Source organism: Sapajus apella, unplaced genomic scaffold (assembly GCF_009761245.1).
Source record: "Sapajus apella isolate SASKATOON/1434 unplaced genomic scaffold, GSC_monkey_1.0 scaffold41, whole genome shotgun sequence".
In the NCBI taxonomy this organism is placed as follows: domain Eukaryota; kingdom Metazoa; phylum Chordata; class Mammalia; order Primates; family Cebidae; genus Sapajus; species Sapajus apella.
The window spans coordinates 11039598-11065509 of NW_022436981.1; the positions used below are offsets into that span (position 1 = coordinate 11039598).

Consider the following 25912-nt stretch of genomic DNA (forward strand, 5'->3'; position numbering starts at 1 on the left):
TGGTCTCCCCAATAGGTAAGCATGAGGAAATGTGGGCCCACAGAATTCCATGGGTGACCTTTGGTCTGGGTGTCAGGAGCAGGCATGGAGCTGACAGCTGAACTTCCTTCGGGGCTGTGGGGATGGGCACAGGCTGGCAAACCCCTCGTGGAGGAGGGAGATACCCCAGGGTCAGATGCTGAGCTAAGCAGTTTCATTCCCGCTTCCATGTTTGCTGTGACAGGGCTGCCCTACTTCTCCATTCCCTGGCCCTAAAACCCTCCGCCAGGAATCCCTGTGGCAGGGCCCTCTCTGTTTAGCAGTTTTTCCCAGCCACTCTCTGCAAAGAGGACCCCGGCTCAGAAACCAAAGGTGTTCACCTCCTCAGCTACTGTCCCACAGCCCACAGCTCTGCTCCCTCATCACCTAGAGTTGTTCTGCTGGCAAATGTCTCCAAGAAAGCTCGTTTTGTTATCTTTTTAGGGGCTGATTAACTCCTATTTGCTTTTCTGACAGTCCAATCCCAACCAAATTCTTGAGAAACATCTCAAGTTCAGTTTTACTGAGGAGACTTTTCCCAGCATTCCAGCAGTTACACTTTCCATCCCCATCCTAATTTTAACATTATAATCAACCTGGGATTTTGTGGTGGTTGAAATCAATGTGTGGGACTACTTCCAGCCACCAATCACCTAGAATGGAAAGCATCTAGAAATTAAGCTTAGGTTTAAGAGAAAAGAATAGAGCTGATGGAGAAACATTTTACTGCAAAGAGTAAACAATTCTGAATGAAATCAGATTGGAAATAAATAGCATATATAAATAAATAAATATATCTACAGACAGATCTGTACCCATCATCATGAAGAAACGCATCCTTACCTTTGACAATGGAATGAGAAAATCCAATTTGTAGGAAAGGATCACTCTGGTGAGCAATACCACAAACACAACATAGGCAGAGTTCTCGAAGTCTGTTAATTGCACCTAGACAAGCAGAAGCCCAGAGAAGTAATAAACCAACTACACAAATGTGCTCTTCCTTGACCCAGGCCCCTCCTCAGAACCTGTCATTCCCAAGCCATCTCCTAATTCTCCATCTGGGTCTGGAAGCCTTTTGCCCACATCTATTCTCAGAAATCAATCCTCCTTAACTTGGACTGCACATACTTAATTTTTATTTTATATTTAAGAGCCTTCTGATAGCAGCATCAGATGGGTGATGAACAGCTGGGGAAAGAGTACTTTTGAGTCAGTTCTTGCTGATGCATGTGTCTTACCTCCATGGGTCGAAATTCTACTCTCCATCCAATGTCTGAGTTTGGAGGAGGGGGCTTAAATCTCATTGTCTGCCAATTTGTGGACTGAATATTCTATGATACAAAAGCAGAGAAGAAAACCAACTTTTCACATATCCAGGAAAATGTTAAGATGATGTGGTATTTAATTAGGAAAGAAGACTGTTCACTGTCCATACCAAATTTCTTCAATTTACAAAGACAAAAAGGTACAATTTAAGATTTTCTTGGAGTGTGCTCATTTAGGAAAACAAAACAGCAAGCGTTTAACAAAAGACAGAGGCCCTAACCCTGCAAGCTTAATCCTACCCAGCTCCTAATCCCTACCTCCTACCTATGGGACAGCATCTGAAGAGCCACGGGGCCCCCACCTTCATCCCTGAGAGTTCTAGGAGCCAGCCTGCTGTTCCAGGTGACACTGGACACTTTCATCTGAGAACCCTGTCACACGACAGTTGTTTCCTTTCTTCCTCCTCCCTTGGGAATGCTGCTGCTTCGATGACCCCAGAGCCTAAGAAGGGTAGCTGTTTCTCAAGACGTTGGGAGAGAATTCTTTCTTGGCCCTGACATCTTGGGACCCAATGGCAATACTGGAAGGATTTATATCTCCTTTTGTGAGTTTGGTGGGGGAAAAAGGGGAATACAGATGGTATTACAAAAGGTATATATGTATGTCAATGTCTACATATAACATGACACAGAAATAAATCTATGAGATGTCTATCTACAAAGAATAAAAAGTTACGTGATATGTCTGAAGCACTGAAATAGCTGATCAGGTTATTTTTGCACAGTGTGTGTTTGAATTTTCACCACTAGGCAAATAAGAAAATACTGAACAAACAAACAAATAAAAAAATAGAATCAGTGAGATAACCAGTAAGAATCATAAGAGTATTTGAAACCAATTTTTCATTTTCCAAGTCCTTTACTGCACTGGGTAAATGGAAGTCTTAAGAGATTTCTTTTGTTTTCTTTGCAGGTACAGAAAACTGCCTCCCCATCTTGGTTTGTGAAGTGTAATGCATTTAAAACAGGATTCCAGTCTCTCGGAAGTCAAAAAAATAAATAAATAAAAATAAAATCGAGGAGATACCTCAAAATGGTCAGACTCATTAGCATCATCCAGGTGTATTTTCTCTTCAAACAGCGTCAGTGGGTCTCTAATAAAGAGATGAGCAACATGCTGGGCCAGGAGATGATCAATGCCTGAAAAGGGAGATTATATGGGAACTCACTGCAAAGCGGGAGATACCACTTCCTCTTAGCCCAGAAAGATGACAGGGTAGCTCAGGAAGTTTGAAGAAAGGGTGCCTAGAAGCTTAGGAAATAGCTGGTTTGATCAGTATCCTCACCTCGCCCAGTATTTTATGCTGCAGACACTGGGGGAATGTCAGCATTTTATTCACTACTTACACAATGCCTGCTGGGGCACTGGTGTGGACCTAGCCACAGACCTCCTAAGTAAGCTCCTTTTGCTAACAGTCAAGAAGATCTCACAAGTATTTGGAACTTGAAACTTTAGGAACAAGCAGCCTCATTAGAAAAGTTAAAGACTTCACACTAACAATGGAAACCAGACGAGGAGTCAGCAGAAAAGTGTAAAAGAGCTTTGAAGAACTAAAGGCGTACAATGAAACCCTGAAAGATGGAGTGGAAACTCACCTTCCTGCAACAGCTGTTCGTAGATCTCCTTATCTATCGTTAAGTCGATGTCATTGTATTTCTCACCACACTTAGATAAATAGCTGTCTATTGAGTCATATCGGGATTTACTGATCCTATAGTTATTGTTCTTCAATGGCTAAAGATTAAAAAATATATAAATGAATATGCCGTATAAAAGGAGTTGAAAATAAACTAATTACATATATTTTTATATATGATAATTACATAAAAACCTCAACATAAGATACAGAAAAAAAAGTTAGTGAGCCCTAAAAAGTATTATTAAGGAAAATTATATTTTTAAAAATCTGAAGGCAATTAAGTACCCTTATTTTCTGGAATGATTTAAATATGCTTTTTTCTTTTTAAAGCAGATGATTTTCATTCTTATTAAGCTAGGGGAAACAAATGCTAAGGTTAAAAGTAAATAAATAAATAAAATAAATCTATCAAAATAATTTATCCTTTAAAGTTTATTTCTACTTAGAAAGCATGTTCAACAATTTATGAGCAATTACATGAGAGTAGCAGCAGTATAGCCCTGGTTGAGAATATCAAAACCACTTATGAGGGTTCCTTTAAAAACACATACGTTCAGGTCCTATCCTAGAGATTCTTATTTAGAAGATCTAGGATAGGGTCTGGGCGTGTATTTTTAAAGATTTCCATGGGTGGTCCTGCTGCACATCCATTGGTGGAGAGATGCAAGGGTTACTTTACAGTTCAACATGCAAACAACAGGTGCCATCTCACCCTTATTAATCAACGCCTAAACTTTTACATGGAAAAAGAATCTCTGACAACAAATTATGCTTTCCACAGCAGAAAGCACCATATATAAAACACTCAAGTGGCAGGTAAAAACAGCTATCAGCACTTCCAAAATATAGAAAATGGCACTACTAATTTTAAATGAAGCTAAAACAATTATAGACATCAACATACGATAAAAATTAACTCCCCACCCAGACCAAATCTTTTTTCCCCACTTCAGATAAAAATTTTAGAGAGACATCAAAATTGCAAGTAGTTACAATAGCTCCGTTTTACCTGCTTGACTTAAAAGAGCTATTAAGGAAAAATAATTCCTACCTCCAGTCCTCTCTCCTCCCGAGTTCTATCATCTACAGATGCTGAAATCACTCCCCAGCGACAATCAATGTCTGACACATAGCCTCGGTAAAAGGGAGACGCAGCACTCAAAGCCATCTAAAACAAACGAAAGTCAGCTTCTGCAAATTCAAAGTGTCACATGCCAAAAAAAAAAAAAGTTCCATGTAGTTATATTTCTGGTCAAAAAGGATCAGTTTATGCAACCCATACAGAGCTCCACCACATATTCCTGTGCCTGTCTTCTAGTGAAATATACCAGGAAGAACCCAAATCCTGGGGTTTGATTCACTGAAACCATCCTGTCTAATGTGAGGACATGAAGTATGGGAGAGGGAAAACAGCCACACTCAAACTTGACACTTAACAAATCAATGTTGTACTAGCAAGAGTAAACTTCTACAGTGTAGACTCTCAGTTCATTATACCTAAACCTGCATACCATTTATATTAGTTCATCTCTGACTGAGGTCTTAACTGGACTTAAATAGCACACTGTCAGTAAATTCTGCACATGCTATCTTATTTCATACGAAGTAGTATTTAAAATAAGAGGTAATTTCTACTTACAACAATTGGACAGATAGTGGCCAACTGATCATAAAGGTATCTGGCCTCAGATATGCTGCAGGCTTGGAATGTCACCTGTTTAAGAATTACAAAGTTATTAACACCAAGGAAAAATGATTAGCATGCTCCCCAAGCAGTGAAGTCAGAGAAGGAAGGTGGCTGGGGAAAGAAGGGCAACATAACAGCCCTTCATTAATGGCAACATTTAATGCAAGGGTTTGTTTAAAAGTTGTCTTAGGTGAATTTAACTAGAAAATGGTGTTTAATGATGTTCCACTGCCTACTGACAACTAACATAAATAACCAAGGTTCTAAGTGAAATAAGATTAAGTAGTCAAAAAAGAAAAAGAAGACACAGACATACGATGACCTTTAGCAAAGCATTTTCTCTTCTATGGGTTTGTTGCCTTACTCACCTTTTAGTTAGTGAGGGATAGCAAAAGGAATTTGGACAGGTTAACTATAGTTTTCAAACTTCACTGGTGGCAGTATGGTGAAGAGCTTGGAAGCGGGCAAGGCTAGAAAGACAGGGAAGCAGTTAAAATACTGCACCTGTCAAGGAAAAGCCTAAGGAAGGATCTGGGGAGAGGGATATGAAAGTCGAAGCAGCAAGCCCTGGTGACCAAGGGAGACTACGAATAGAGGATAGCTGAGATTCTGGCCTGGGTTTTCAGAGGTTAGAGAGAAAGAAGTGCCATGATGTGACGGACTTATGAGACCAAGAGAACAGACAGAAAAAGGGGCCCTCTAAATGGCTAGGTCTCCGGGGTGGTGCCCAGAAGAAAAATCCGAGTTGGAGAAATATCTGGGGGATAGGCTCAGATAATGTCCTGAAGATGGGGAGATCACCCAGGAAGGCTGCATAAGGAGGGTAGGTAGGACACTTCAGAGTTAGGCAGAGAAAAAGACCATATAATTTGGTTAGCATGAATTCTTTGTTACCCAACAGAAACAAACAAACAAACAAAAAGACCTGCTTTTTTCCAAGAGGGTAAAAGGGGCAAGAATATTACAAATATTAGCACATTTGTAATAACTGCAAGTTGGGAACAGTTTTAATCTCCTCTGTTATTGTTATTCAATAATGGCAGCTTGAATTTAGTGTTGGTACCTGAAATGAATTAAGTGTTTAAAACTTGAAATAATGGCAGCTGACTGAATATTTTACTGTTAAAATAGCAACTTGTTAGTTCCAGTGGTTTTAGCTGGATCTCAACTTTGCTTTCAACAGCAGACAACATCTTACCAGAGACTCGAGTTTGCCTGCCCAATTATAACTGTATTTCATGTCAATGTGGAGACTAACTATATTAACTAGTCATTACTAGTTCAGTAATTAATTCAACACAGAGGAAAGCTGTGTCACAGGCATGAAAGAATAAGAGTTTCAAAGGTTAAAACAAAGATTGAGAAGGGCTGGCAATTAGGTCACTGATAACCAGACCAAGGGTGGTTTCCACAAAACAGGTAGGAACTTGGAAATCTGTTTTGAGTGTGGTATGAATTACATGAGCAGTGAGGAAATGGGAGCTGGTAAGCAAAGTCTTTATGCACTTGTTTGCTAAAGTGGAAGCTCCAGAAGGATGGGGATCTTTCTTCCCATTCTCTATCACAAGTGTGCAGGACAGTGTCTGACACCTGGTTAAGTGCCTAACAAAAAAAAAAAAAAAAAAAAAAAAAAAAAAAAAAGAGGTGCTACCTGAAACACAGGGACCCCAAAGGCCAAACTGACAAGGCATTGAGATTTAAAAACAAAAACACTAAATTTTTCCCAAGTATTTTGACTAGAGAATTATTTTAAACATGCATCTCGTGATTTTCTTAGGTCTTTTTTGTGTTACTCTTAGGTATTTTAGTGTGCGTGCATTATTTTTGTTTTTAAAACAATACTATGAGAAGCAGGTTTTCTTTCCAGTTCTGCAACTGTCTTCTCTTAGATGGCCTAGTACACAATACATAATTTGTAGGTGAATCCTGGGAAATCCAACCACAGAGAAGTACACAACAGTGAAGTGACTTAGTTATTTTAAATACACTGAGTAATTAGCTTCCTTACTCTAGAGCTGATATGCAATCATCAAATTAAATAGGACGTCACTGTGGATAATGGCTTTAACGGAAGGAACAAAAGTTCTTACACCTTAAAAAGCCATGAATACACGAGTAGTTTTGGCTTCTAGTGTCCTTTTAAAGCATCATATAAAGAAGACACACAATGTTGCCAGGAAACTGATGGGGACAGGGGAAGGAACTAAGGAAGATATATGTTAGAAACCTAAACATCTAATCTAAAATTAACCTATAACCCAGTTTTGAAGTCACATGACTTTGGGGGGAGGGGCAAGTGGGGCTATCATAGCCTGTCATGAACTTAGTGCTTTTTTTTGAGACAAAGACTTGCTCTGTTGCCCAGTCTGGAGTGCAATGGCATGATCTTGGCTCACTGCAACACCCGCCTCCCAGGCTGAAGCATTTCTCATGCCTCAGCCTCCTGAGTAGCTGGGACTATAGGGACATGTTGCCAAGCCCAGTTAATTTTTTGTAGTTAGTAGAGACAGGGTTTCACTGTGTTGCCCAGGCTGGTCTCGAACTCCTGAGCTCAGGCAATCTGCCCACCTTGGCCTCCCAAAGTGCTAGGATTACAGGCATGAGCCACCGCATCTGGCTTGTATTTCTAGTAGAGATGAGGTTTTGCCATGTTGGCCAAGCTGGTCTAAAACTCCTGACCTCAAGTGATCCACCCACCTTAGCCTCCCAAAGTGCTGGGATTACAGGCATTAGCCACCATGCCTGGCTGTGAACTTAGCGTTTTTTAAGTGATTCCTGAGAAGCCCCAAAACAGTCAAGAATTTGAATGTGGTTAAAATGCTTTTCGTTTTATACATAAGCCTTACATTAACCTCAAAAAATTACTTTAAATATATTTTTTCTGCTTTACTGTAATAAGCACTTTTTTTTCCATCTTTCTAATGATACATAATAGATGTACACTGTTTCAGGGCACATGTGATAATTTAATATAGTCATATAATTTGTAAAAATTAAATCAGTGTACTTGGGAAAAAAGTCGTTTCAGCATTCCACTGAAGAGATATAAAGCAGGGATTTCTGTGGTGAATTGCAAAATTTCATTTCATTTGCCACACAGTTTATCTGTGCTAATGATTTTTTTTTAAGTGGAGTAGTGAAACTACATGTCATTGGGAAAAAGAAAACTGAATCCCATGACAAAGCTTACACTGAATGGAAAAATCCTATCTACAAGCAAGAAGAATATTTATCATCTATCATTAGTACACATTTATTGGTATACACACAGTGTTTCAGTGGAAAGAATATCCCTTTGGCACTGTATCGGAGAAACTATGCAGTCCTTGGCAGAACACCCTGGTTTAATATTAAACCAAGAAAAGGCAATCAATACTCTTATAGCACTTATATAATTTTAAAACCATGTACGGTGAGCTCTAGAACTTAATGGTTCTCTTTACAAATACTTGTAATTAAGATAGGAGAACAGATGTGCAGTTAAAAGTCTAAAGGTCTCGTTTTTCATGAAGTGTGATGGTTTATGTTTGTTTGGAAGTCACATATTTTATACTCCCCTTTATATGTCAAGAAAACAGAAATTATTCTTGGCCATGTTATTTAAGCACATTCAGAATGGAAAAATCTGATTTCAGCATTCAATTTGGATTATACGTTTTGAAAATAAACAGACCAGAGATATATGTGCAAGAAGTGCATGTACACGCCGCAGCTGTTTGAGGTGAAGGAAGGCTGGGTTCTGGGCCCGGTCTATTGAGAGCAGTCAGGCTGGGCCCTTACAGGGGACCAGGCTCTGCACGACCCTGTGCCCCTAAAGACACCGTTTTTAATAGATGAAGTAATTGGAACTGGATAAAATTTCCTTAGACAATAAATACTCTTTAACTTCTGTTAGGTAAGGCAATAAAATAAATATTAGCTTAGAGTCAGACCTAGAAGGGGCCTTAATATCAACCCTTCTTTCAACTGATGAGAAACCTGAGCCAAAAGAAGTAAAAGGAGTTTCCGAAATACCTGAGTAGTGACTGAACCAAAACCCAATGGCAGGCCTGTGTGTGGCCACCTGATGGGTTCTGTGCTTCCACTCTGGTCCAAAGTGAGCTTGGGCACGGTCACTACCAGGGGCACCATAATTTAAACAGATCCAGGAAAATTTTTAAATGGGTAAACACAGACAGGCTCCTGTGTACTTTACTCAGTAGCAAGGGAAATACAAGCTGCTAAACATTTATTCTTTTTATACCGCTAGACAATTTTGCACAAATCCCTTGGATCACAAAATCACTGGAATACTTCCATCGGAGCTCATTTTCAGTTTTGAACAATATTTAAACCACCTCATTAGCCTGTCACTAGATGGCAGTAAAAACTAGGCATATAAAGAAATGATGACAGAATATATTGCATTTTAAGTTAACTGAAATTATAAAGGTCTATATAGAATACATACCTTTTTGGTGAACCACAGAGTCTGTAGAACTATTAGCCATACACAGCTTCCAATGAATTTACTAACATAATTTCACTGTTTTTCAGAAAGGCATACCAGCTACAATTTCAACCTGATTAAAATGTGATTTTTTTGGAACAGGAAACATGCACATATAATGAAGTAAAAAAACAGAAACGGATGGAACACTTTGCCTCTCTGTATATTTGAAACAATACCTGAAGACAGCAATTGCCCATTCCAAATCCCATGGCATCCATGTAAATATGTTCTGGCTTAGAAGCCCTTGATGCCTCATCATCCTCAGGAAATGTTTCTATAAATGGAGATGGTGTATTCCTGTCCTTAAATACTGTATTATAAAAATACAAAAACAAAAATGGTTGAGAATCCAGGATTAAACAACAATTGAACATGTCTCTCTCCTACCCCACCACCTCTCAGTAGACTTACTTGGTACATTGATGACAACCTTTTCTCCTCTCCTATGTCGGATATTTCTTGTTAAGGTACTAAAACAGACAACCAAACGTCATAAATTGGTCACCTAAGAGTCATCATGTAAAAGAAGAATGTGATTACATACAATTAAATGGAATGAAATCATACCTCAAATTAGTTCTCTAAGGCAACTCAACAAAAAATGTATCTGTGTCAAGATACTGTAAGGGAAGTTTCTGATAAAAGGTTTTGCATTAGTATCAATTCTTTGGCTTCTGCTCAAGAATCCCATTCTCTCTCCTGTTCAACCCCTGCTCCCATGGCTCCCTGTAACTTACCATGGTCTGCTTTCACTGTTTCCAGCATTTCCCAAATTAACTCCAAAGACTTTGGTCAAACTGTAGTACTCACTTTCCCCTGGCATCTCTGGAGCCCCAAGGCCTTGTTCCTCCCTCCCTCAAATCTGCAGGATTAACACTTATCCTCCAGACTCACGCTTGTTTAGTCCAAAAGCTACCAGGCACAGAGTGGCCACTGAGTACTTGAAATATGGCTTGTCCTAATTAAAACACGCATGGTCCGTGAGAATAAGATATACTCTGGATTTTGAAGACTTAGTACAAAAAAACATAAAATTACTTGTTAATAAAGTATTGACTACATGTTCAAATGATAACACTTTTGGACATATTGGGTTAAATAAAATATAAAATTATGTTCATCTCATTTTTACTTTAATGTGGGTATGAAACATTTACAATTACATGTTTCTGTGGACAGTGCTGCTATAGACTCCGCTTCAATGCCACCTCTTCCGTGAAGCCTGCTTTGATACCCTCAATCAGAAGCACCTTCCTTTCTCCAAGAATTTCTAGTGCTACCATCTTTTGGCATCTGTCATAATCTATCTCTTCTTGAGCAGCTGAATTGTTTTTATTTTCCTTTAAACACATGACAACATTTGAAGTTAGAAACTATGTCTACAAATGTCTCCCCCAAAAGTCTCTGCACATAGCAAACGTGTGGGCCTGTTAAAGGAATGAATGCTGAGAAGTCTTGAACTACAAACTAACAGAACTAGAAGTTAACAGAAGAAAGAGAGTGCCGATTATATATACCAGGTACTGTGCCTATTTCACAAGTTATATAGAGTGAGATGGGCAGATCACAGATACCACGGTTAATTTAGAGAGGGGAAAACAAAGTAGGAATAACTAAGAGAAAAAAATCCCAGTAGGCATTTACAGACCTAGCACTGAAAATAATCACCCCATTAAAAGAGGTCAGTGGCTCAGCGAATAACTTAGCAATGACTTGGAAAATGACTTGGAAAACTCAAGCCTGGTGCAAGTGTCAACAACCAAAGAGCCTGGGGGTACCGAAGACATGAACAGGTGCACGTCTGCTAACTTCTCTGGTTACTTCGGAAGGGAGCCAAAACTCGGTAAATGCTCAGAAAGGATTCCCAGACAGAAATACCATACTCTCAGAAAGCAGAGGTCTAGTGAGGGGCATCTGCATTTCAACACAAAGCCATACTCACCTGAAGCGAGGGTGCTTGTTTATTGCTTCATCTGGAAAGAAGAGGGACTTGGAAGCTCCTCCTTCCACTGGGTTGGGTTTGAACTCAGGCAGTGTGAACCCAGGACAGCCTAATCTACAACAAATTGGAGAACTAAATAGATGGAATTTGTTTTCAGGAATTAATTGTGGGCAATCTTGCCATCACTGCACCTGCTAAAGACACCTCATTTCTAATTCCCTTTTCAGAGGATTTTGTATCTACAAAACGAATGTTGTGTACTAAATACTGTGCCCCTTCACAACCACTCCCTGCACTTCTTGCTCATGAGGATCTTCTTTTAATTCCAGCCTACTACTAACTTTATCCAAGTCTCCACTGACTCACGATCCACACAGCATTTACTCGAGTCCTCTCCATCTCTTCATCTAATAGGAAGGAGGAGCACAGAAGCCATTTCTCTTGGTCACGCCAGCTGTCATGGGTTACAGATGTCCCCCTACATGGCTTCTTTTTCACCTCTAAATTCTCAGATTATCTTTGGACCCCCTGCATGGCACCACTGCCTCCCACTTCCTGGTAGGCTCTGTTTGAAACTGGAAGGAGCCTGTTTTTTGCCTCTGCAGGTCACCTCATGAGTCCCTCAAGATTAGGAAGTATCTCTGCCAGTGTCCCATCCACTCCTGAGATCACCCTCTGAAGTTTGAAACTCAACCCTATTCTCTTACGTGACTTAAGGAGCTCTAATTTCAACACAGGAAAATGAAGCTCCATATTTATTCCTAAATGTAAAGCTCAAATTCCACATCACTTTCAGTGATGGCCCCAGTTTTTCCAAGTTAGGAATTTGAGGTCAATAATACACATGCTGTAAGGGAGGACAAAGACTAAGTAAAAGCCAGACAGAGGAGGGGTTTTAAATCAGTGGGAAGAAAGAAACTTGTGGTTTGAGGGTCAAGACTAGCTCATATCTTTAAAAAAAAAAAAAAATTATTTTTTTTTCTGAGACAGGGTCTTGCTGTGTCTCCCAGGCTGGAGGGCAGTGGCACAATCATAGCTCAGCACAGCCTTGAACTCCTGGGCTCAAGTCATCCTTCTGCCTCAGCCTCCTGAGTAGCTGGGATTACAGGCCTGAGCCACTGTACCCGGCTAAGTTTTTTCTTTTTTGTAGGGACAAAGTCTCACTATGTTGCCCAGAGTGGTCTTGAACTCCTAGGCTCAAGTAATCCTTCTCCCTCAGCCTCCCAAAGTACTGGGATTACAGGTGTCAGCCACCACGCATGGCCATCCATGCCTTATTTTCAACCCCTACTTTTTCTTAATATAAAATAAAGTACCTGTTGGCTGCCCATATCCACCTTGAGAACAACTGACGGTAGTGATCTTTACCTAGAAAACAGTTCCCAGCTACAAGGGTGCTTGAGAATTCTTGAAGCTATGTGCATTATTTACTATGAGCCTACAACCTTAGGATTAGTCCTTTGAGAGAGTAACAAACTTAAATCTCAGGGGACCCCTCGCTCACCAGAATCAGATTAGATGAAGAGAGAATGAGAATGTGTTTGTGTGGAAGGGAGAAGGTAGAATCAGAACTTGCATCTTCAGACACCTACAGCACTGCTTTATTCTAGACCCATGCTGTCCAACAGAACTTTCTGGAGTGATGGAGATGTTTAATATCCCCACTATCCAAACCAATGTGGTAGTCACTAACCACGTGGCTACTGAGCCCTTGAAATGAGTCTAGTTCCTCAGTCACATCAGAAACTACCACTTTCATTTTATGTAATTTTAATTTTAAATTTAAATAGTCAGATGACTACTGTTTTGGACTACAGCTCCATGCTGCAGAGCTTTACCTCTTTACAAAGGAAGTCACACTGTTTACACTTAAGAACCAGCACACTCCTTTCTCCCTTGATCCCATACTACAACAAAACTTTATCATTTATTGTGGATGTACAGGGAGGCTTCTGACCACTCAATAACTAATAATTATTGTTTCAAGTCCAAAAATACCTTCCTATATGGACAGGGTATAAAAAATTATACATTTAATTTTTTTTAATTATAGGTTTTTAGAATAAAACTTATGCCTTTGTCTCAACTCTCCCTTCATAATGACTTAAGATGCTACATCTTTTTATTTTTATTATTTTTATTTTTATTTTTGAGACAGAGTCTTGCTCTGTCGCGCGGGCTGGAGCGCAGTGGTACAATCTCAGCTCACTGCAACCTCTGCCTCTCAGGTTCAAGCGATTCTCCTGCCTCAGCCTCCCTAGTAGCTGGGATTACAAGCGCATGCCACCATACCGGCTAATTTTTGTATTTTCTATAGAGATGGGGTTTTACATGTTGGCCAGGCTGGTCTCAAACTCCTGACCTCAGGTGATCCACCTGCCTCGGCCTCCCAAAGTGCTGGGATTACAGGTGTAAGCCACCATGCCCAGCCGCTAAATCTTTTTAAGAAGGGCAACTATTCTATACAGAACCATTCTCAATTAAGGTAAGGGATACATTAGGTTTTACTTTCAGGCCTAGAAGGAAACACCACAGCCCATCAATCCTACATATTCCTCAGTTTTAATATATAAAACAGTTCTGGTTTGTTACAAATCTCTTCCCACTTCCTTAATTTGCTAAGTGAAATGTACAACCCTCTTAAATGTTAAGGGGAAAAAAGAAAAACATAAGGTATTAAATTTTCCAGTTCACTAGAAGTTGTCTTTTAACATCTGTAACCTACTCCTTGGCCTCTAATGTAAAATTCTAAGGTTTTCAGGACAATGAACTACAGCAACAGCCTTGCTGTCTCTTCTCTCCCCAGCGGTGCACCAACTCTGTTATCTTTGAAACCACCCACTGGCATCCAGGCAGCCCTTGTCTCCCCCAGGGAGCTCCCTCACTCAGCTCCTAGTAGCCCTGGCACCAGCTTCACAGCTGCTCTCACACTACAGCCCAAGTAAGGGCTGCAAAGCAAAAAGGGGATGCCATCCGCCCAATTCAACCTTCCCGAGGCCTCCGACTGCTTTTAGGAGAATAACCAAAATCTATAGCTAACCTCACCTGGCCTGCCAGTTACCTGCCAGCTTCCCTTTACCCCACACTTGCACTTCCTCCTCAGCCTCCTAGTCACATTGGCCAGCTTGCTTTCTTCTAGTTCCCAGAAAATACCTACTTGTTGGGCTCATCCTAGGACTTCTTCTACACACACTGCTTCCCCTCCCTAGGATTTTCCTTTGCTCCCCATTCCTGTTTCACTCCTCCAAGAATCTCGGACATCCCATCCCTCTCCCCCTCTACCCACCAGAGTCCACTGAATACCCAGGTTGTACTCTTTGCTCCCTATCTGTCTCCTCCTCCTAGCACTGCCCCACTTTGACACTCATTGAATCTATGGGTATTTGATTGTCCTTCATCCCCCTAGCTCCACAGAGACAGGGCTGTCTGTCTTCATTCATGAGGGTATGACCATTCTGCCTGCAGCAGGCACTCACGTGTCTGAGTGAATGGCAGGACCAGTGATTTTTCACCTCCTCTTTCAAACATTAGGACAAAGAAATGTGCCCACTTGAATCAAAGCAAATCTGTCCACCCTCACCCAGTGTTTTTCCTTCTGGTGGAAAGAGGGGAGTGGCCTATACATAAGGAATGAAGGTGTCACAGAAATAGAGATGCTTCTATAAATGTTGGATGACTGGCTTAAATGAATTTCCAACTATTTCGATGTTATAATAGAGATATAAAAAACAATAAAATTCCCATTTAAATGCCCTTCTGAGGCCAATTATATGACCCTGAATGGCTGGTGCACATTTTTCAGCGAAAAGGTATAAAAATAATACTTCAAAGTGTTCTCCACCATGGATACCAACCCCAGAGCTCCTTTGAACTTTGAGGAGCTAAGCGTACTGTCACAATCCAACAGACATCTAGAATAGATAAATTACATTCATGCTTTGGCAGAAATGTATTCTTACATAGAGGTTCTACGTATCATACATACGATATTCATGTACCTCATTCTAAGCGAAGAACATAAGTTCACTATTACTTTTACGTACTTTTGCTCATAACTAGATTTGATGACAAACCCTAAATCTTCTTTTCAGCACAATACGCAATGACCTAATGACTCATGTTGCACATAGATTATCGATATCAATAGTGCATTGGGAGCACCGCAGATCCTCCGATATGCCAGTGATGTCGCCATATGCTGGTAGGTAAATGCTCCTTTCTGAAAGTGCGTGAGGACACAAGCATCACAGTCACGAGGCGACAGCACTCCAGCAGCTTCGGCTATTGCTTACAAGGTCAGAACTGTGTGGCAGGCATGCTGCTCCCTCCACCCTTGCCTGCGACAGGCACAGGCACACTGCTGGTCTGTCATCACAGTACCCCAGTCTTTCCCACTGAGCCCCGCTGAGTGTGCTCACCACGGTGCAGCCACCACAGCTGACTGAAGCTGGCATGCAACTGTGCCTGCAGCTCTACTGTTACAGAGTCTCTCACGTGCCTAAAATGTGAACTGTCTGTAGTGTATGAGGATTGTAGGGTGGAATGCCTGGGTCATGACTTGCTCTTTTTATTACCTGTATCTCTGAGAGATCTGCTGGGGCATGTTAATGTAGGAACTAACCTGGGAAATGAAGTTATTGTGCAAACAGCCTGATTTTCTTCTAAGACAGAAGTCGCCTCCTTCCGGCGTTTTCGCATGTTGGCCTCGACTGTGTTGAACTCAGACATCGTTCCTCCATAGGGCTGTCCCGGAGTCCCTTCAATCATGTAACTCCCATACTCTGGTCTCCAAAGGGTGGGATGGCTACGGAGGATAAATAATTTAGTTCCATCTTATTCTTTTGCTACGGTCTGCTCAATTTTTAAGTTTTTAAAGTTGATTTAAAAATTTAGAAACCATTAGGTATAAATGAAGCTAAGAACTCCTTCACAGTTCTCGGTGATTATCACTTTTCCACAGCTCTTCAACTACATAAGGGTCAACAAGTATTGAAGTATTGGGTCCAAAATGTTTTCTTCTTTTGAGACAGAGTCTCGGTCTGTCACCCAGGCTGGAGTGCAATGGCATGATCTCGGCTCACTACAACCTTCGCCTCCCAGGTCCAAGTGATGCTTGTGCCTCAGTCTCCTGTGTAGCTAGGATCACAGGTGTGCAATACCACGCCTGGTTAATTTTTGTATTTTTTAGTAGAGACAGGTTTTTGCCTTGTTGGCCAGGCTGGTCTTGAACTCCTGGCCTCAAGTGATCTGCCTGCCTCGGCCTCCCAAAGTGCTAGGATTACAGGCAGGAGCCACCGTGCCCAACCCAAAATCTTTATGAATAACTGAAAATGCACACAGAGCACTCACTGTCCAGGACAAACTCACCCACTCTGCAGTAAAGGACATGAGGCCTTAAGGGCTCTTTCAATTCAATGCTACCCTCCAAACTCAAGTGCACTCCCCCAAAACTAATGAGTGGAAAATGAACAGGGAGTATATATTCCCTTTCCCGCCCCCTCTTTGTCTACTTAAATATAGAAATATTTTTAAAACATCATGCCAGCCAAGCAAAACCCATCTGCAAGTTTTGTCTTGCACCATGGTTTGTGATCCCAGTTATATGCTTCCACAATACATTTTCCCCCAAAACGTTTTAAAAATAAACAGGCTTTATATTTAATTTACTGCACAAAGTGCTTCATATACTAATGTATTTAATTCCAACATCTTAGGTAGGTATTGTTATTATCTTTACTTTACAGATGAGAGAACTAAGGCACAGAAAAGTTAAGTAACTTGCCCAAGGTTATTCAGCTACTGAGTAAAGGAACCAGGATTTGAAACTCTGGCCACCTTGGGAACCAGAGCCTGTACTCTTAAGTGTTACGCTATCTTGCCTCCAGTAACTGGGGAAAAACTCTGTATTCCAGTAGTTTTAGCAGTTTCAGAAACACTAAATCAGCACATGAGAGCTTACTTTGGGTTTGTCCTTTCCCCCTTCTCTTGTAGAGTTTCAAGAACTTTCTCCCCAGACAGGACCAACCGGACTTTTTTATTTTCATGATCAAAAGATACCAACATGTATTCCACCTATTGAAAATAAAGGTGAGAAAAATTAACATTCTACGTTCTTCCAGACTTGTTTTCAGTGTGACCTCCTGAAGAAGAAGGCAGGGAAACGTGAAGTCTGGAAAGGATCCACGGTAACCCCAGACAGTCACATCTGCTCACAGTATAGCACACAGTTAAGTGTTCATACGCATAATATGAAAACCTGTAGAAATGATCAGTCAATAGTGCCACTTTCATCCCTCCTTGTCTCTGTTCTACTTAATATCCTATGGAAAGGTCGATACCCATTTTGACAAGTTGTACTTCAAAAAAGATGCGTTTTGAAGCAAAGATTCTGTAAATTGCCATTGTAAAAAAGCAGCTGCATTTTAAAATTTATTTCTTCAGTTAGTTTACTATAAGTTTAAGAAAGTAGTTATCTGGACATTTCAGTCAAGGTAGATTAAACTTACTGGCAGAGTAATAAATCAGGTAGATTACACTTCCATAATCCCACGGCCGGTTCCACTTTTGGAGGGTTAAACCATAATCATAAATATACTGTGTGGAGAAGTTATTTTAGGGGGTTCAACAATTGAATTTTGGTTTATCACAAGTAATTTAAGACAATTTCTCCACTCTGAAACCATATAAAATTTACAATGCAGGGCACACTAGTGCATTTATTAACAATACCTGGTGGAATTCTAACAAAAATAAAGACTTAAACACCAAAGTCAGACTTCTGGGCAGGGTACAACTAGAACCTACTTTTCTTTTTGCTGAAATTGCATGCTTTAAATCATGAGAGTTGGCATGATTATGAATCACGATGTGTGACTGAAACAAAACATCCATTATCCATACATAAGTGGAAAGATACGGAATTATTCAGGCAAACCCCTGAAAGTACCCGTTGCACATGGCACCAAGACAGTTACTACAGAGGTGGGAAGCTGATTCCCTCACAAGACAAACCATATTTAACTACTATTGTAAGCCATAGTGTGTTAATTTGGCTTACAATAGTAGCTAAAAAAAAAAAAAAAAAAAAAAAGGCAGGCAACAGTAGATCCACTATCTCTTGGACGTTTCACTAGTAAATCTAGGTTCTCAGTCTTAAAACAACACCCAGAAGGCCAGAAGGAAGCCTGTGACTGTGGCTGGGCTGTTCACTTTTCGGGGGTGCACACTGTCTGCAGTTGTTTATTTCCCTATTTATGTGTATTTCCCTGGTCTTGGAAGGCATTTGAGTCAGTCATCCTCAGCACATAAACATAATGGCTAAGAAACAGGATTATAATCAGGAAAAAAAAAGTAACTATAGGAGATAGCCTAGCAAGTTTAAACAACAACAAAATAAACTTTCAATTAACTTTTATTAGCTCTCATCAGAATCTTTTAGTTCAAGAAACAAAAGGCTGCTTGATTTGGGTACACGAACCAGAAACATGAGGTCTCCACCTGCACAATCACTCAGTGTCAGCTGACTAAAAACTAAGCTGCAGAATCTGGAACTGTTGCCAACAAGAAGTACAGGTTGCAAGATAGCATCTATAGATCTATGACTCCAGAACAGCTAAAACCTGATGGAACAGGAAACTTGGTTGAGTCTCAGAATGGGTATGTGAAAAGATAACAAGTTAATCTTTAAATGAGCATAATGAGAAAGGATATGCTTTCATATATGAATCTTAATCTTCAAACCCAGCATGCAAAAGTAGGCATGATCACTTGTTTCACAGGCGGGCAAAGGGGCTCAGAGAGGTAAGCTACTCAAAGCCACAAGCGTCAGGCAGGGATTTGAAGCCAGCCCTGTCTAGCCTCAAGGCCCAGCATACCTTGCTGCTAGGACTGTAGAGGATGCCAATCTTGGTAAGTGACGATAATAAGCTTTTAATAAAATTGTTATAACCTATAGAAAGCAGGGAAAAGTAGTAATACTGGATGAAAAGATCTCAAATTGATGATGCTTTCATTTTATGGAAGGGCGCCTAACATTGTATCAAAGAAGCTGAGCTGTAACTAAGTTATAGTCATAGATTTAAACAGATTAATTGGCCTGTCTCTCAGGCCCAGGTCAGAGCCCACTTAGTCTATGTAGCATTCCTAACTCTCCCAGCTAGGAGGAAATCTTCCTTCTTCAGTACTTCCTCCTTCACTCACTCAGACTCCAACTCATCTGCCTAGCAGCTGCTACTGGAATTAAGTTACTTTCTTAAGTAGGTAAGATGCTTCCTAAAGAAAGTCTAAGAGATACTTTCTGGCTTACTGAGTGTACATCATTTATTTTCTACCAAATGAGCAAAAACTTGTAGCAATTATATAAACTAAGCTGCAATGACTTTTGTTAGTTTCCTAACTTTGAAAAAAATTGAAGTCCTTAGTTTTCAAATTCACTCTTAGCCCACAAGTTTAAAATATGGGTAGGGCAAAAGAACAAAAAGTTCAAGTTCATTTTGAGTTTTAAATGCCAGCCAAATGGATGACATTTAAAATGTTAACAAACCAAACTCTCCTCAATTAAAGTATAATCACTTCATGATCTCATTATGCAAATGAAACAGAAAAACATCAGAATATTTACCAAATGAGAAAGAAAACCAAATTTACTTTTCAATAGAATGTAATCATTGGAAGCCTCAGGAATTTCCTGAAGGTTTTTCAAACTCAAATTTATTGTCTTCTGATGTGCTCTTTCTCTGCAGTCACCTTGATCCAATCTTTTAGCTTTTTGTTAAACACCCTCACCACCTCAACACATTTATGTTTATTTCTGATTAGAGTCTGTCTATATGAGCACTCTGAATCGTAACTGCATCTTTAAAAGCCAAACTAGAGCTAAAATGGGGTTTGATGCAATAACCTAGATGATGGTGATAATGAAAAGTGATACATTAAGACAACGCTTTTCCAACATAAACCATCTAAAGCCACAATAAATTACTTTAGGATTTCTAGATTTTATCCCCAACCTAAACTCCATTTTTGAATCCAAAGGATAAGATGAATGTAAAAAAGAAAATAATAAAACAGATGCCCTTCTGTACCACAACACTGATTCTAAGGATAAAACTGTGACCAGCTTTCTAACTTTGAATAGCATCTCGGCTATAAACCCAGAATTGCAGCAACAGCTAACATATTTAAGTACATTGCACACATATACAACTCCAAAAGCATTTTTACCCAAAGAGCATTATAAATGGGTTGCAGACTGACCAATTCAAACTTGTGTAATTAACGTATGATCTTGGAAGTAGGGGAAAAACTACCCACTGAGCTCTATTCTCTGCAATACACAGGTCACAACACCCTAGAGGTGACTTTGCGATACTGTTTTCTTGATACCCATCAGTTATCCTTTTAAATAGGGGAGCAGAGGCCCAATAAAAATTCCTGACCACTTTGCAAGACACTCATATTTTAAATATACATCATTTTTACAAATGAAAATTAAAGTATCTTAGATTTCTATTGCTAAAAGGCTAAATTTTATCCTACTGGAATAAAAGTCACTAATCTCTCAGCTGTCGAATCCAGGACAAAGACAAAAATAAAAGTCACTAATACACTAATATCTCTGAGCTGTGGAACCAAGGACAAAGACACATACAAAAGACTCCCATGTACTTTGCTTTATGTGTTAAATAGTGTTGCTAGGAATGCTCTGGACATAATAATCCAAGTCATTTAATGCAGTTTTAAACAAAGGTGAGGTGCTTTATGTTCATCTGAAATTAAGCCAATAAAAACAGAATTTTAACTGAGGTGATGTAAGTACTCAATACAATGCCGAGTATACAGCAGATGGTGAAATATCTGTGACAATGAAGCTTAAGAGTAAATACAAACTTAGGATTTAAGTCTTTAAATGGCACTTACCACTACTGTAAAGTAAAAATTTTCTTTTCTTTTTTTAAAAAACATTTTGATACTCTACCTTGAGGGTAAGAGTTTCAGGGAGCTTAGAATTTGTGGAATGGCTGGATATTTTATGAAATACTAATTTCTTAATATCTACTCCTAGAGGTAAAAACAGTGCATAATTAGGAAACAATACAGTTCTATAAGACTCAGAGCAGTTATAGGCAGTTCCCCGTTTAGGGAGGTTATACTTTGAGAAAGTTCCTTTGTCAGTTTCTGTGTAAATTAGAAAGAAGGAATTTCTCCTCTCAAACTATTTAACCCATCTGAAGAGAAGAAACCTACACCAAGTCTTTCAGGGACAATGAGCTGTAAGGTCCTACATTCCTCCCAGAGAGAGCATGAGGACTTTCCCCTCCTTACACCCTGGGAAGAATCTGTATCCGCGTGGTCAGGCCAAGGAGGGCAAGGCAGTGAAGGGCTTCCCAGGACCTAGTCCAGGTAGAGTATGTGTGCAAGACAGGGTCTCCAGTCCCCATATTGACATCTGGGGTACAGGGTCAGCTCCTCCACTCCACTTTGCTGGCTCCCTTGCACTGGCCCAAGCAATAGTTTTGATTCTTTTGCTAGAACCACCTGCTGCTCCTCAGAGACTTAGTTTTCTCCTTACACTAACTCCTAAACAAGCCTGCAACCATTATAAGGACTAAGGCTCTAGTCAGAATTGATAACTAATCAGTGCCAAAAAACACTGTCTTGCTGCACATGCTCCCTACCCCCCACCCCCAGCACTAACCCCTTTGTCCTTTCATGCATTCCACAAAGCCCTGTGCTAAGCAGGTGCTGGGAATACTGTGAAGAGCCAGGCAGATGTGGCTCCCGTTCTCATGTTTACGCTGGGCTGGATGACTGTTAGTAACACGTTATTACAGAATTATCTGAACAAGTGCTCAAAATGACCAAAGAAGGGCTGTGCATATGTAACAGCAGAGTCTAATCCAGTCTAGAAGATCAGAAGGCTTCCCAAAGGAAGTGCCATTTAATTGTAAGTTGATTCCTGACATGGGGACTGGCTAGGCAAAGGTGAGGGTCTAGGGCTCCTTTAACATAAAATACGACCTCCCATAGGATCCCATCCCTCAGGGAAGCTGCACCACTGACTGCAGCACAACTACCCTCTGGCCTGTCAAAGATGCAGATCACTGCATCCACCCCACAGAGATCATGCCCAGCAGTCAACCTCTAAGTTATAAACTGTTTTAAAGTTAGGGACTATGCCTTCTGCCCAGAAGGCTGTTTCCTCTCACAGCAAAATGGTAATGACAATTTTTTTTTAAAGCAATCTCAACCATCAAGTTGGATGGCATTCATTTCCAAAACTTGGACCACTCAAAAAGGTGTTGGCCATAATGATGCTACTTAATTTTTAAACACCCACAGTTACACAAGGAACCTGAATGACAAGACTAAAAGAGGAGCTGTGTTTTAAAAAGTAGAAAACTGAATATGAGATTCTCATACAGATGTAATGAAATTCCATATGGCTCGGATTTTTAAAGATGGACTCCTGTGTTAGATATGTCTAATGATGACATCACAAATATGAAAACCACTGTTTCACATGGTAATCTCCAAGCACTTTTAGGGGACAAGTAGAAAGTAGAAACTGTGTGTGCTTTTGTGTACGTGACACTATACATACACATACATCACATAACACACAACCATATTTTAAACTGATGACTGTGGATACTGTAATAATTAAATTATTCTATGTTGCAAAAAGAAAGTGTGTTGGCAGTTTAATCTAAAGCTGTATTAAATTCTTCTAATATTTCATATATTTTGAGAAAATAGGTTTTGTGTCTATTCATACTACAGAATTTCACATACTATGAAAGGTTTAGACTTTCAGAAATTAAAATAAATGTAGCCTCTCCCTAATCTAGTTTTCTGTAGTACAGAGCAGGCTGCTTTTATTTATAACATATTAATCTCAATTTTAATGCTGCATAAAAATCAATTACTTTCCTATAGGATTAGATGGAGTAACTTCCTCAACATTGTCTTGGCTCAAACACAGAAAACATTTTTAAGATGCCTAGATTAGTGATATGAGGCCCAAGAGAAAAATTTCAAGACGTTTAAAATAGAGAAAGATGATGAGAGTTGCAGGGTAAACTAGGGTGAATCTCATACCGGGGGAAAATGTCACCTTTCACCAAAGGAACGCAAAAAAATTGTGTTGTCCATTATGCTGGTCACAAGGCACATGTGGCTGTGTGGATTTAAAGTTACTTAACATAAAATAAAAAATTCAGTTCCCTACTCCCTAATGGATAGTGCAGAGTAGAACATTTCTCTTACTGCAGAAGTTGTACTAGACAGCACTCAACCAAACCCAAGAGAAACCACAATCCTGAAATTAATTTTACCTGGACACACTAATTCAGTATTGTTGGCACAAAGGAAATCCTTGAATGTAGATCTGCTCTTTCATACTCCACAGATGCATGAGACATTTTCTAGGCCTCTGAATTTATGCTGGCAGATTTTTTTTTTTTTAATCATGCTACCATAATTCAGGCATATATTAGTTTTAATTTTCTGACAATTATAAAGACCATTAAGGTACTCCTACCTTATTTCTGAACCAAATCTAGCAAAACCTAAGCAGGCTTCTCACACAAATTAACCTCGGAAAAGATAGCACATCAAGTTACCAATGGGGATGTCTGCATACTGCTACCAGCATAAGCCAGGCACTCTGTAATTTAGAAACCTAAACCAGAACACATTTTCTCTTAAAGAAACAACATTTTAAGTATAAATAGTTCTTATTTACCTCCAAACATCTGTACTTTTGTACAATAGCTTCTGGGTTCCAAGGACAAGTGAATTCCTTGGCCTTTTCCTGAGAACGTATTCCCCTGCTAGAGTCCTAGTCACCACATGGATGACAAGAAAGAGTATCCTGGTCCCCAAACAGAAGCTGCTTTGGATCCAACTGCTTTGGATCAACAGTAGCCAGAGCTGGGGCACCACAGTGGGTGAGGATTATGCAGAATTTCTGCAGGAGCTCCCTCCAGGTGCAGGAGAGTTTAGGGCTTTAGCATGGGGGCATGACCGTTGCTAGAGAGAACACGTTCCCCCAGTGCGTGGTGACCAGATCAGGGCCTGATGCACTTCTTGGGCTGAGCAAACAAGAACGCAAACATGATTTCCTTCTAAGGCATGTTATAAGTTATGCCATCCTAAATTCACGGACTGCTTATGAGAAACTCAGGATTTTAGTTCCTGGGAACTGGTGTTAGATTAACCAACCCATCAAAGAGAGAGAGAAAAAAGAGTGTTTTCTAAAGAGACTAAGTGAGAGTCAATGCTAAATAGAGGCATTCTACCTCCAACGTGACTGCTAGTGCTCAGTGGAGGTCACATATGCCTCCAGTGACAGGAAGACAGGGCTTCAAGACCTCCAAGTTAAATGCCATTCCACCATCATTCGAATCTGGGTGCAGACATTCTGTTATAACCACATGTCACAAAGGCAGCCTCAGGTTCCCATTCAGGAATCATACCTGGACGTTACAGTAGGTCCTACCCACAGAGTGATTCTTCTAATCCTTGGCTTTGGAAGATTTAGGTTTTTGTGAATATAATCTCCTTCCCTGCCACATTTGAAATTCATGCTAAAGGATGAAAATCTCAGATCAGTTAAAGCTCCTGACTCAGGGTTCTGATTCTGGCCTGCTACCTGCTGCCCTGGGAAGAGGTCAACACAGGCTGCATAACTATCAAATGAGGTCAGCCTGATTTTCATAAAAAGGGCTTGTCCTTCATCTGCCTTTTCACAGGGCTCGTGTGCCAGCAGATTAGCTGGGAAGGCTGCAGTCACATTACTTGTTAGCATTTGTCCTGTAGACCGAGAAATTTACCAAGCATATTTAATGCTGTCATTTTGAAAGAGTGCTGGCATTTCACTAGAAGAGAATTACCGGCTATCAGATACCAAAAAATGCTTAAGCCTACATCTGTGGCTGATGACATATTCCTATTTTCATTAAAAAAAAAAAAAAAAAAAAAAAGAGCCTACTTCCTGCATTACGACCATCCCTTTCTCTATTCTTTCTTCTTTTCCTTGCCATCCTCAATCTCATTTTTAGTTGGCACCTATTCAAACTGGCACAGAGCTCTTTTCCTCCTGCCTATTTGGACAGCAATTGGTGGGGAAGCAGCTAAGAGTGCAGGCTTTGGAGTCAATCAGTTTGAATCCTGGTAACTTCATGATGCTTCAGTTTTTGCAGAATGGGGGTAATACTTGCCTCACAGGGCTACTGGGGAGGATTACATAAAACAATGCATGTAAAGTGCCTAAAATGGTATTAAGTACACTGTACCACTCAGGGGTTAGTGGTAACTATTCTCTAGCTTCAGGGCAGTGATACACTGATTGACGCAGAATAATGTCCTATGTTTTTCAAACATTGGTTACAGCTCCTTAGTGGGTCATGGTGAGTTGTAATCAATATCACAAAAAAAAATTGTTTTAATAGAGTAGAATAGAAATATTAGAATATGTCACTCACAGGAAGGGAAGTATTGTTTTGTAAAAATGTTTCACACAGTGCTTGTTTTAGTCAAAGGTGAAAGCTACTAGCATGGAATGCTGTCTCACACTACAGTCAGGCAGACCAGTCCTTTAGTAAGCAGGTCATGTCACTCTCCTCGGAACTTTTTTTTTTGAGACGGAGTCTTGCTCTGTCACCAGGCTAGGGTGCACGATCTCGGCTCATTGCAACCTCTGCCTCCTGGGTTCCAGTGACTCTCCTGCCTCAGTCTCCCAAGTAGCTGGGATTACAAATGTGTGCCACCACACCCAGCTCATTTTTGTATTTTTAGTAGAGA

The 25912-nt window shown here is 40.2% G+C and overlaps 1 protein-coding gene across 1 annotated transcript in view; it reads right to left on the reverse strand.

Moving 5' to 3' along the window:
- Positions 1–25912, reverse strand: part of GCLC (glutamate-cysteine ligase catalytic subunit) — a 47266-nt gene that overhangs the window by 7145 nt on the left and 14209 nt on the right. Inside the window, exons 2-12 of the mRNA XM_032299709.1 lie at positions 17067–17179; positions 15729–15911; positions 11108–11221; positions 9577–9635; positions 9342–9475; positions 4626–4700; positions 4038–4154; positions 2943–3081; positions 2374–2486; positions 1260–1352; positions 862–966 (exon numbers count right to left, since the gene is read on the reverse strand). Coding sequence (XP_032155600.1) covers positions 862–966; positions 1260–1352; positions 2374–2486; positions 2943–3081; positions 4038–4154; positions 4626–4700; positions 9342–9475; positions 9577–9635; positions 11108–11221; positions 15729–15911; positions 17067–17179 — 1245 coding nt within the window. The remainder of the gene's footprint in view (positions 1–861; positions 967–1259; positions 1353–2373; positions 2487–2942; positions 3082–4037; positions 4155–4625; positions 4701–9341; positions 9476–9576; positions 9636–11107; positions 11222–15728; positions 15912–17066; positions 17180–25912) is intronic.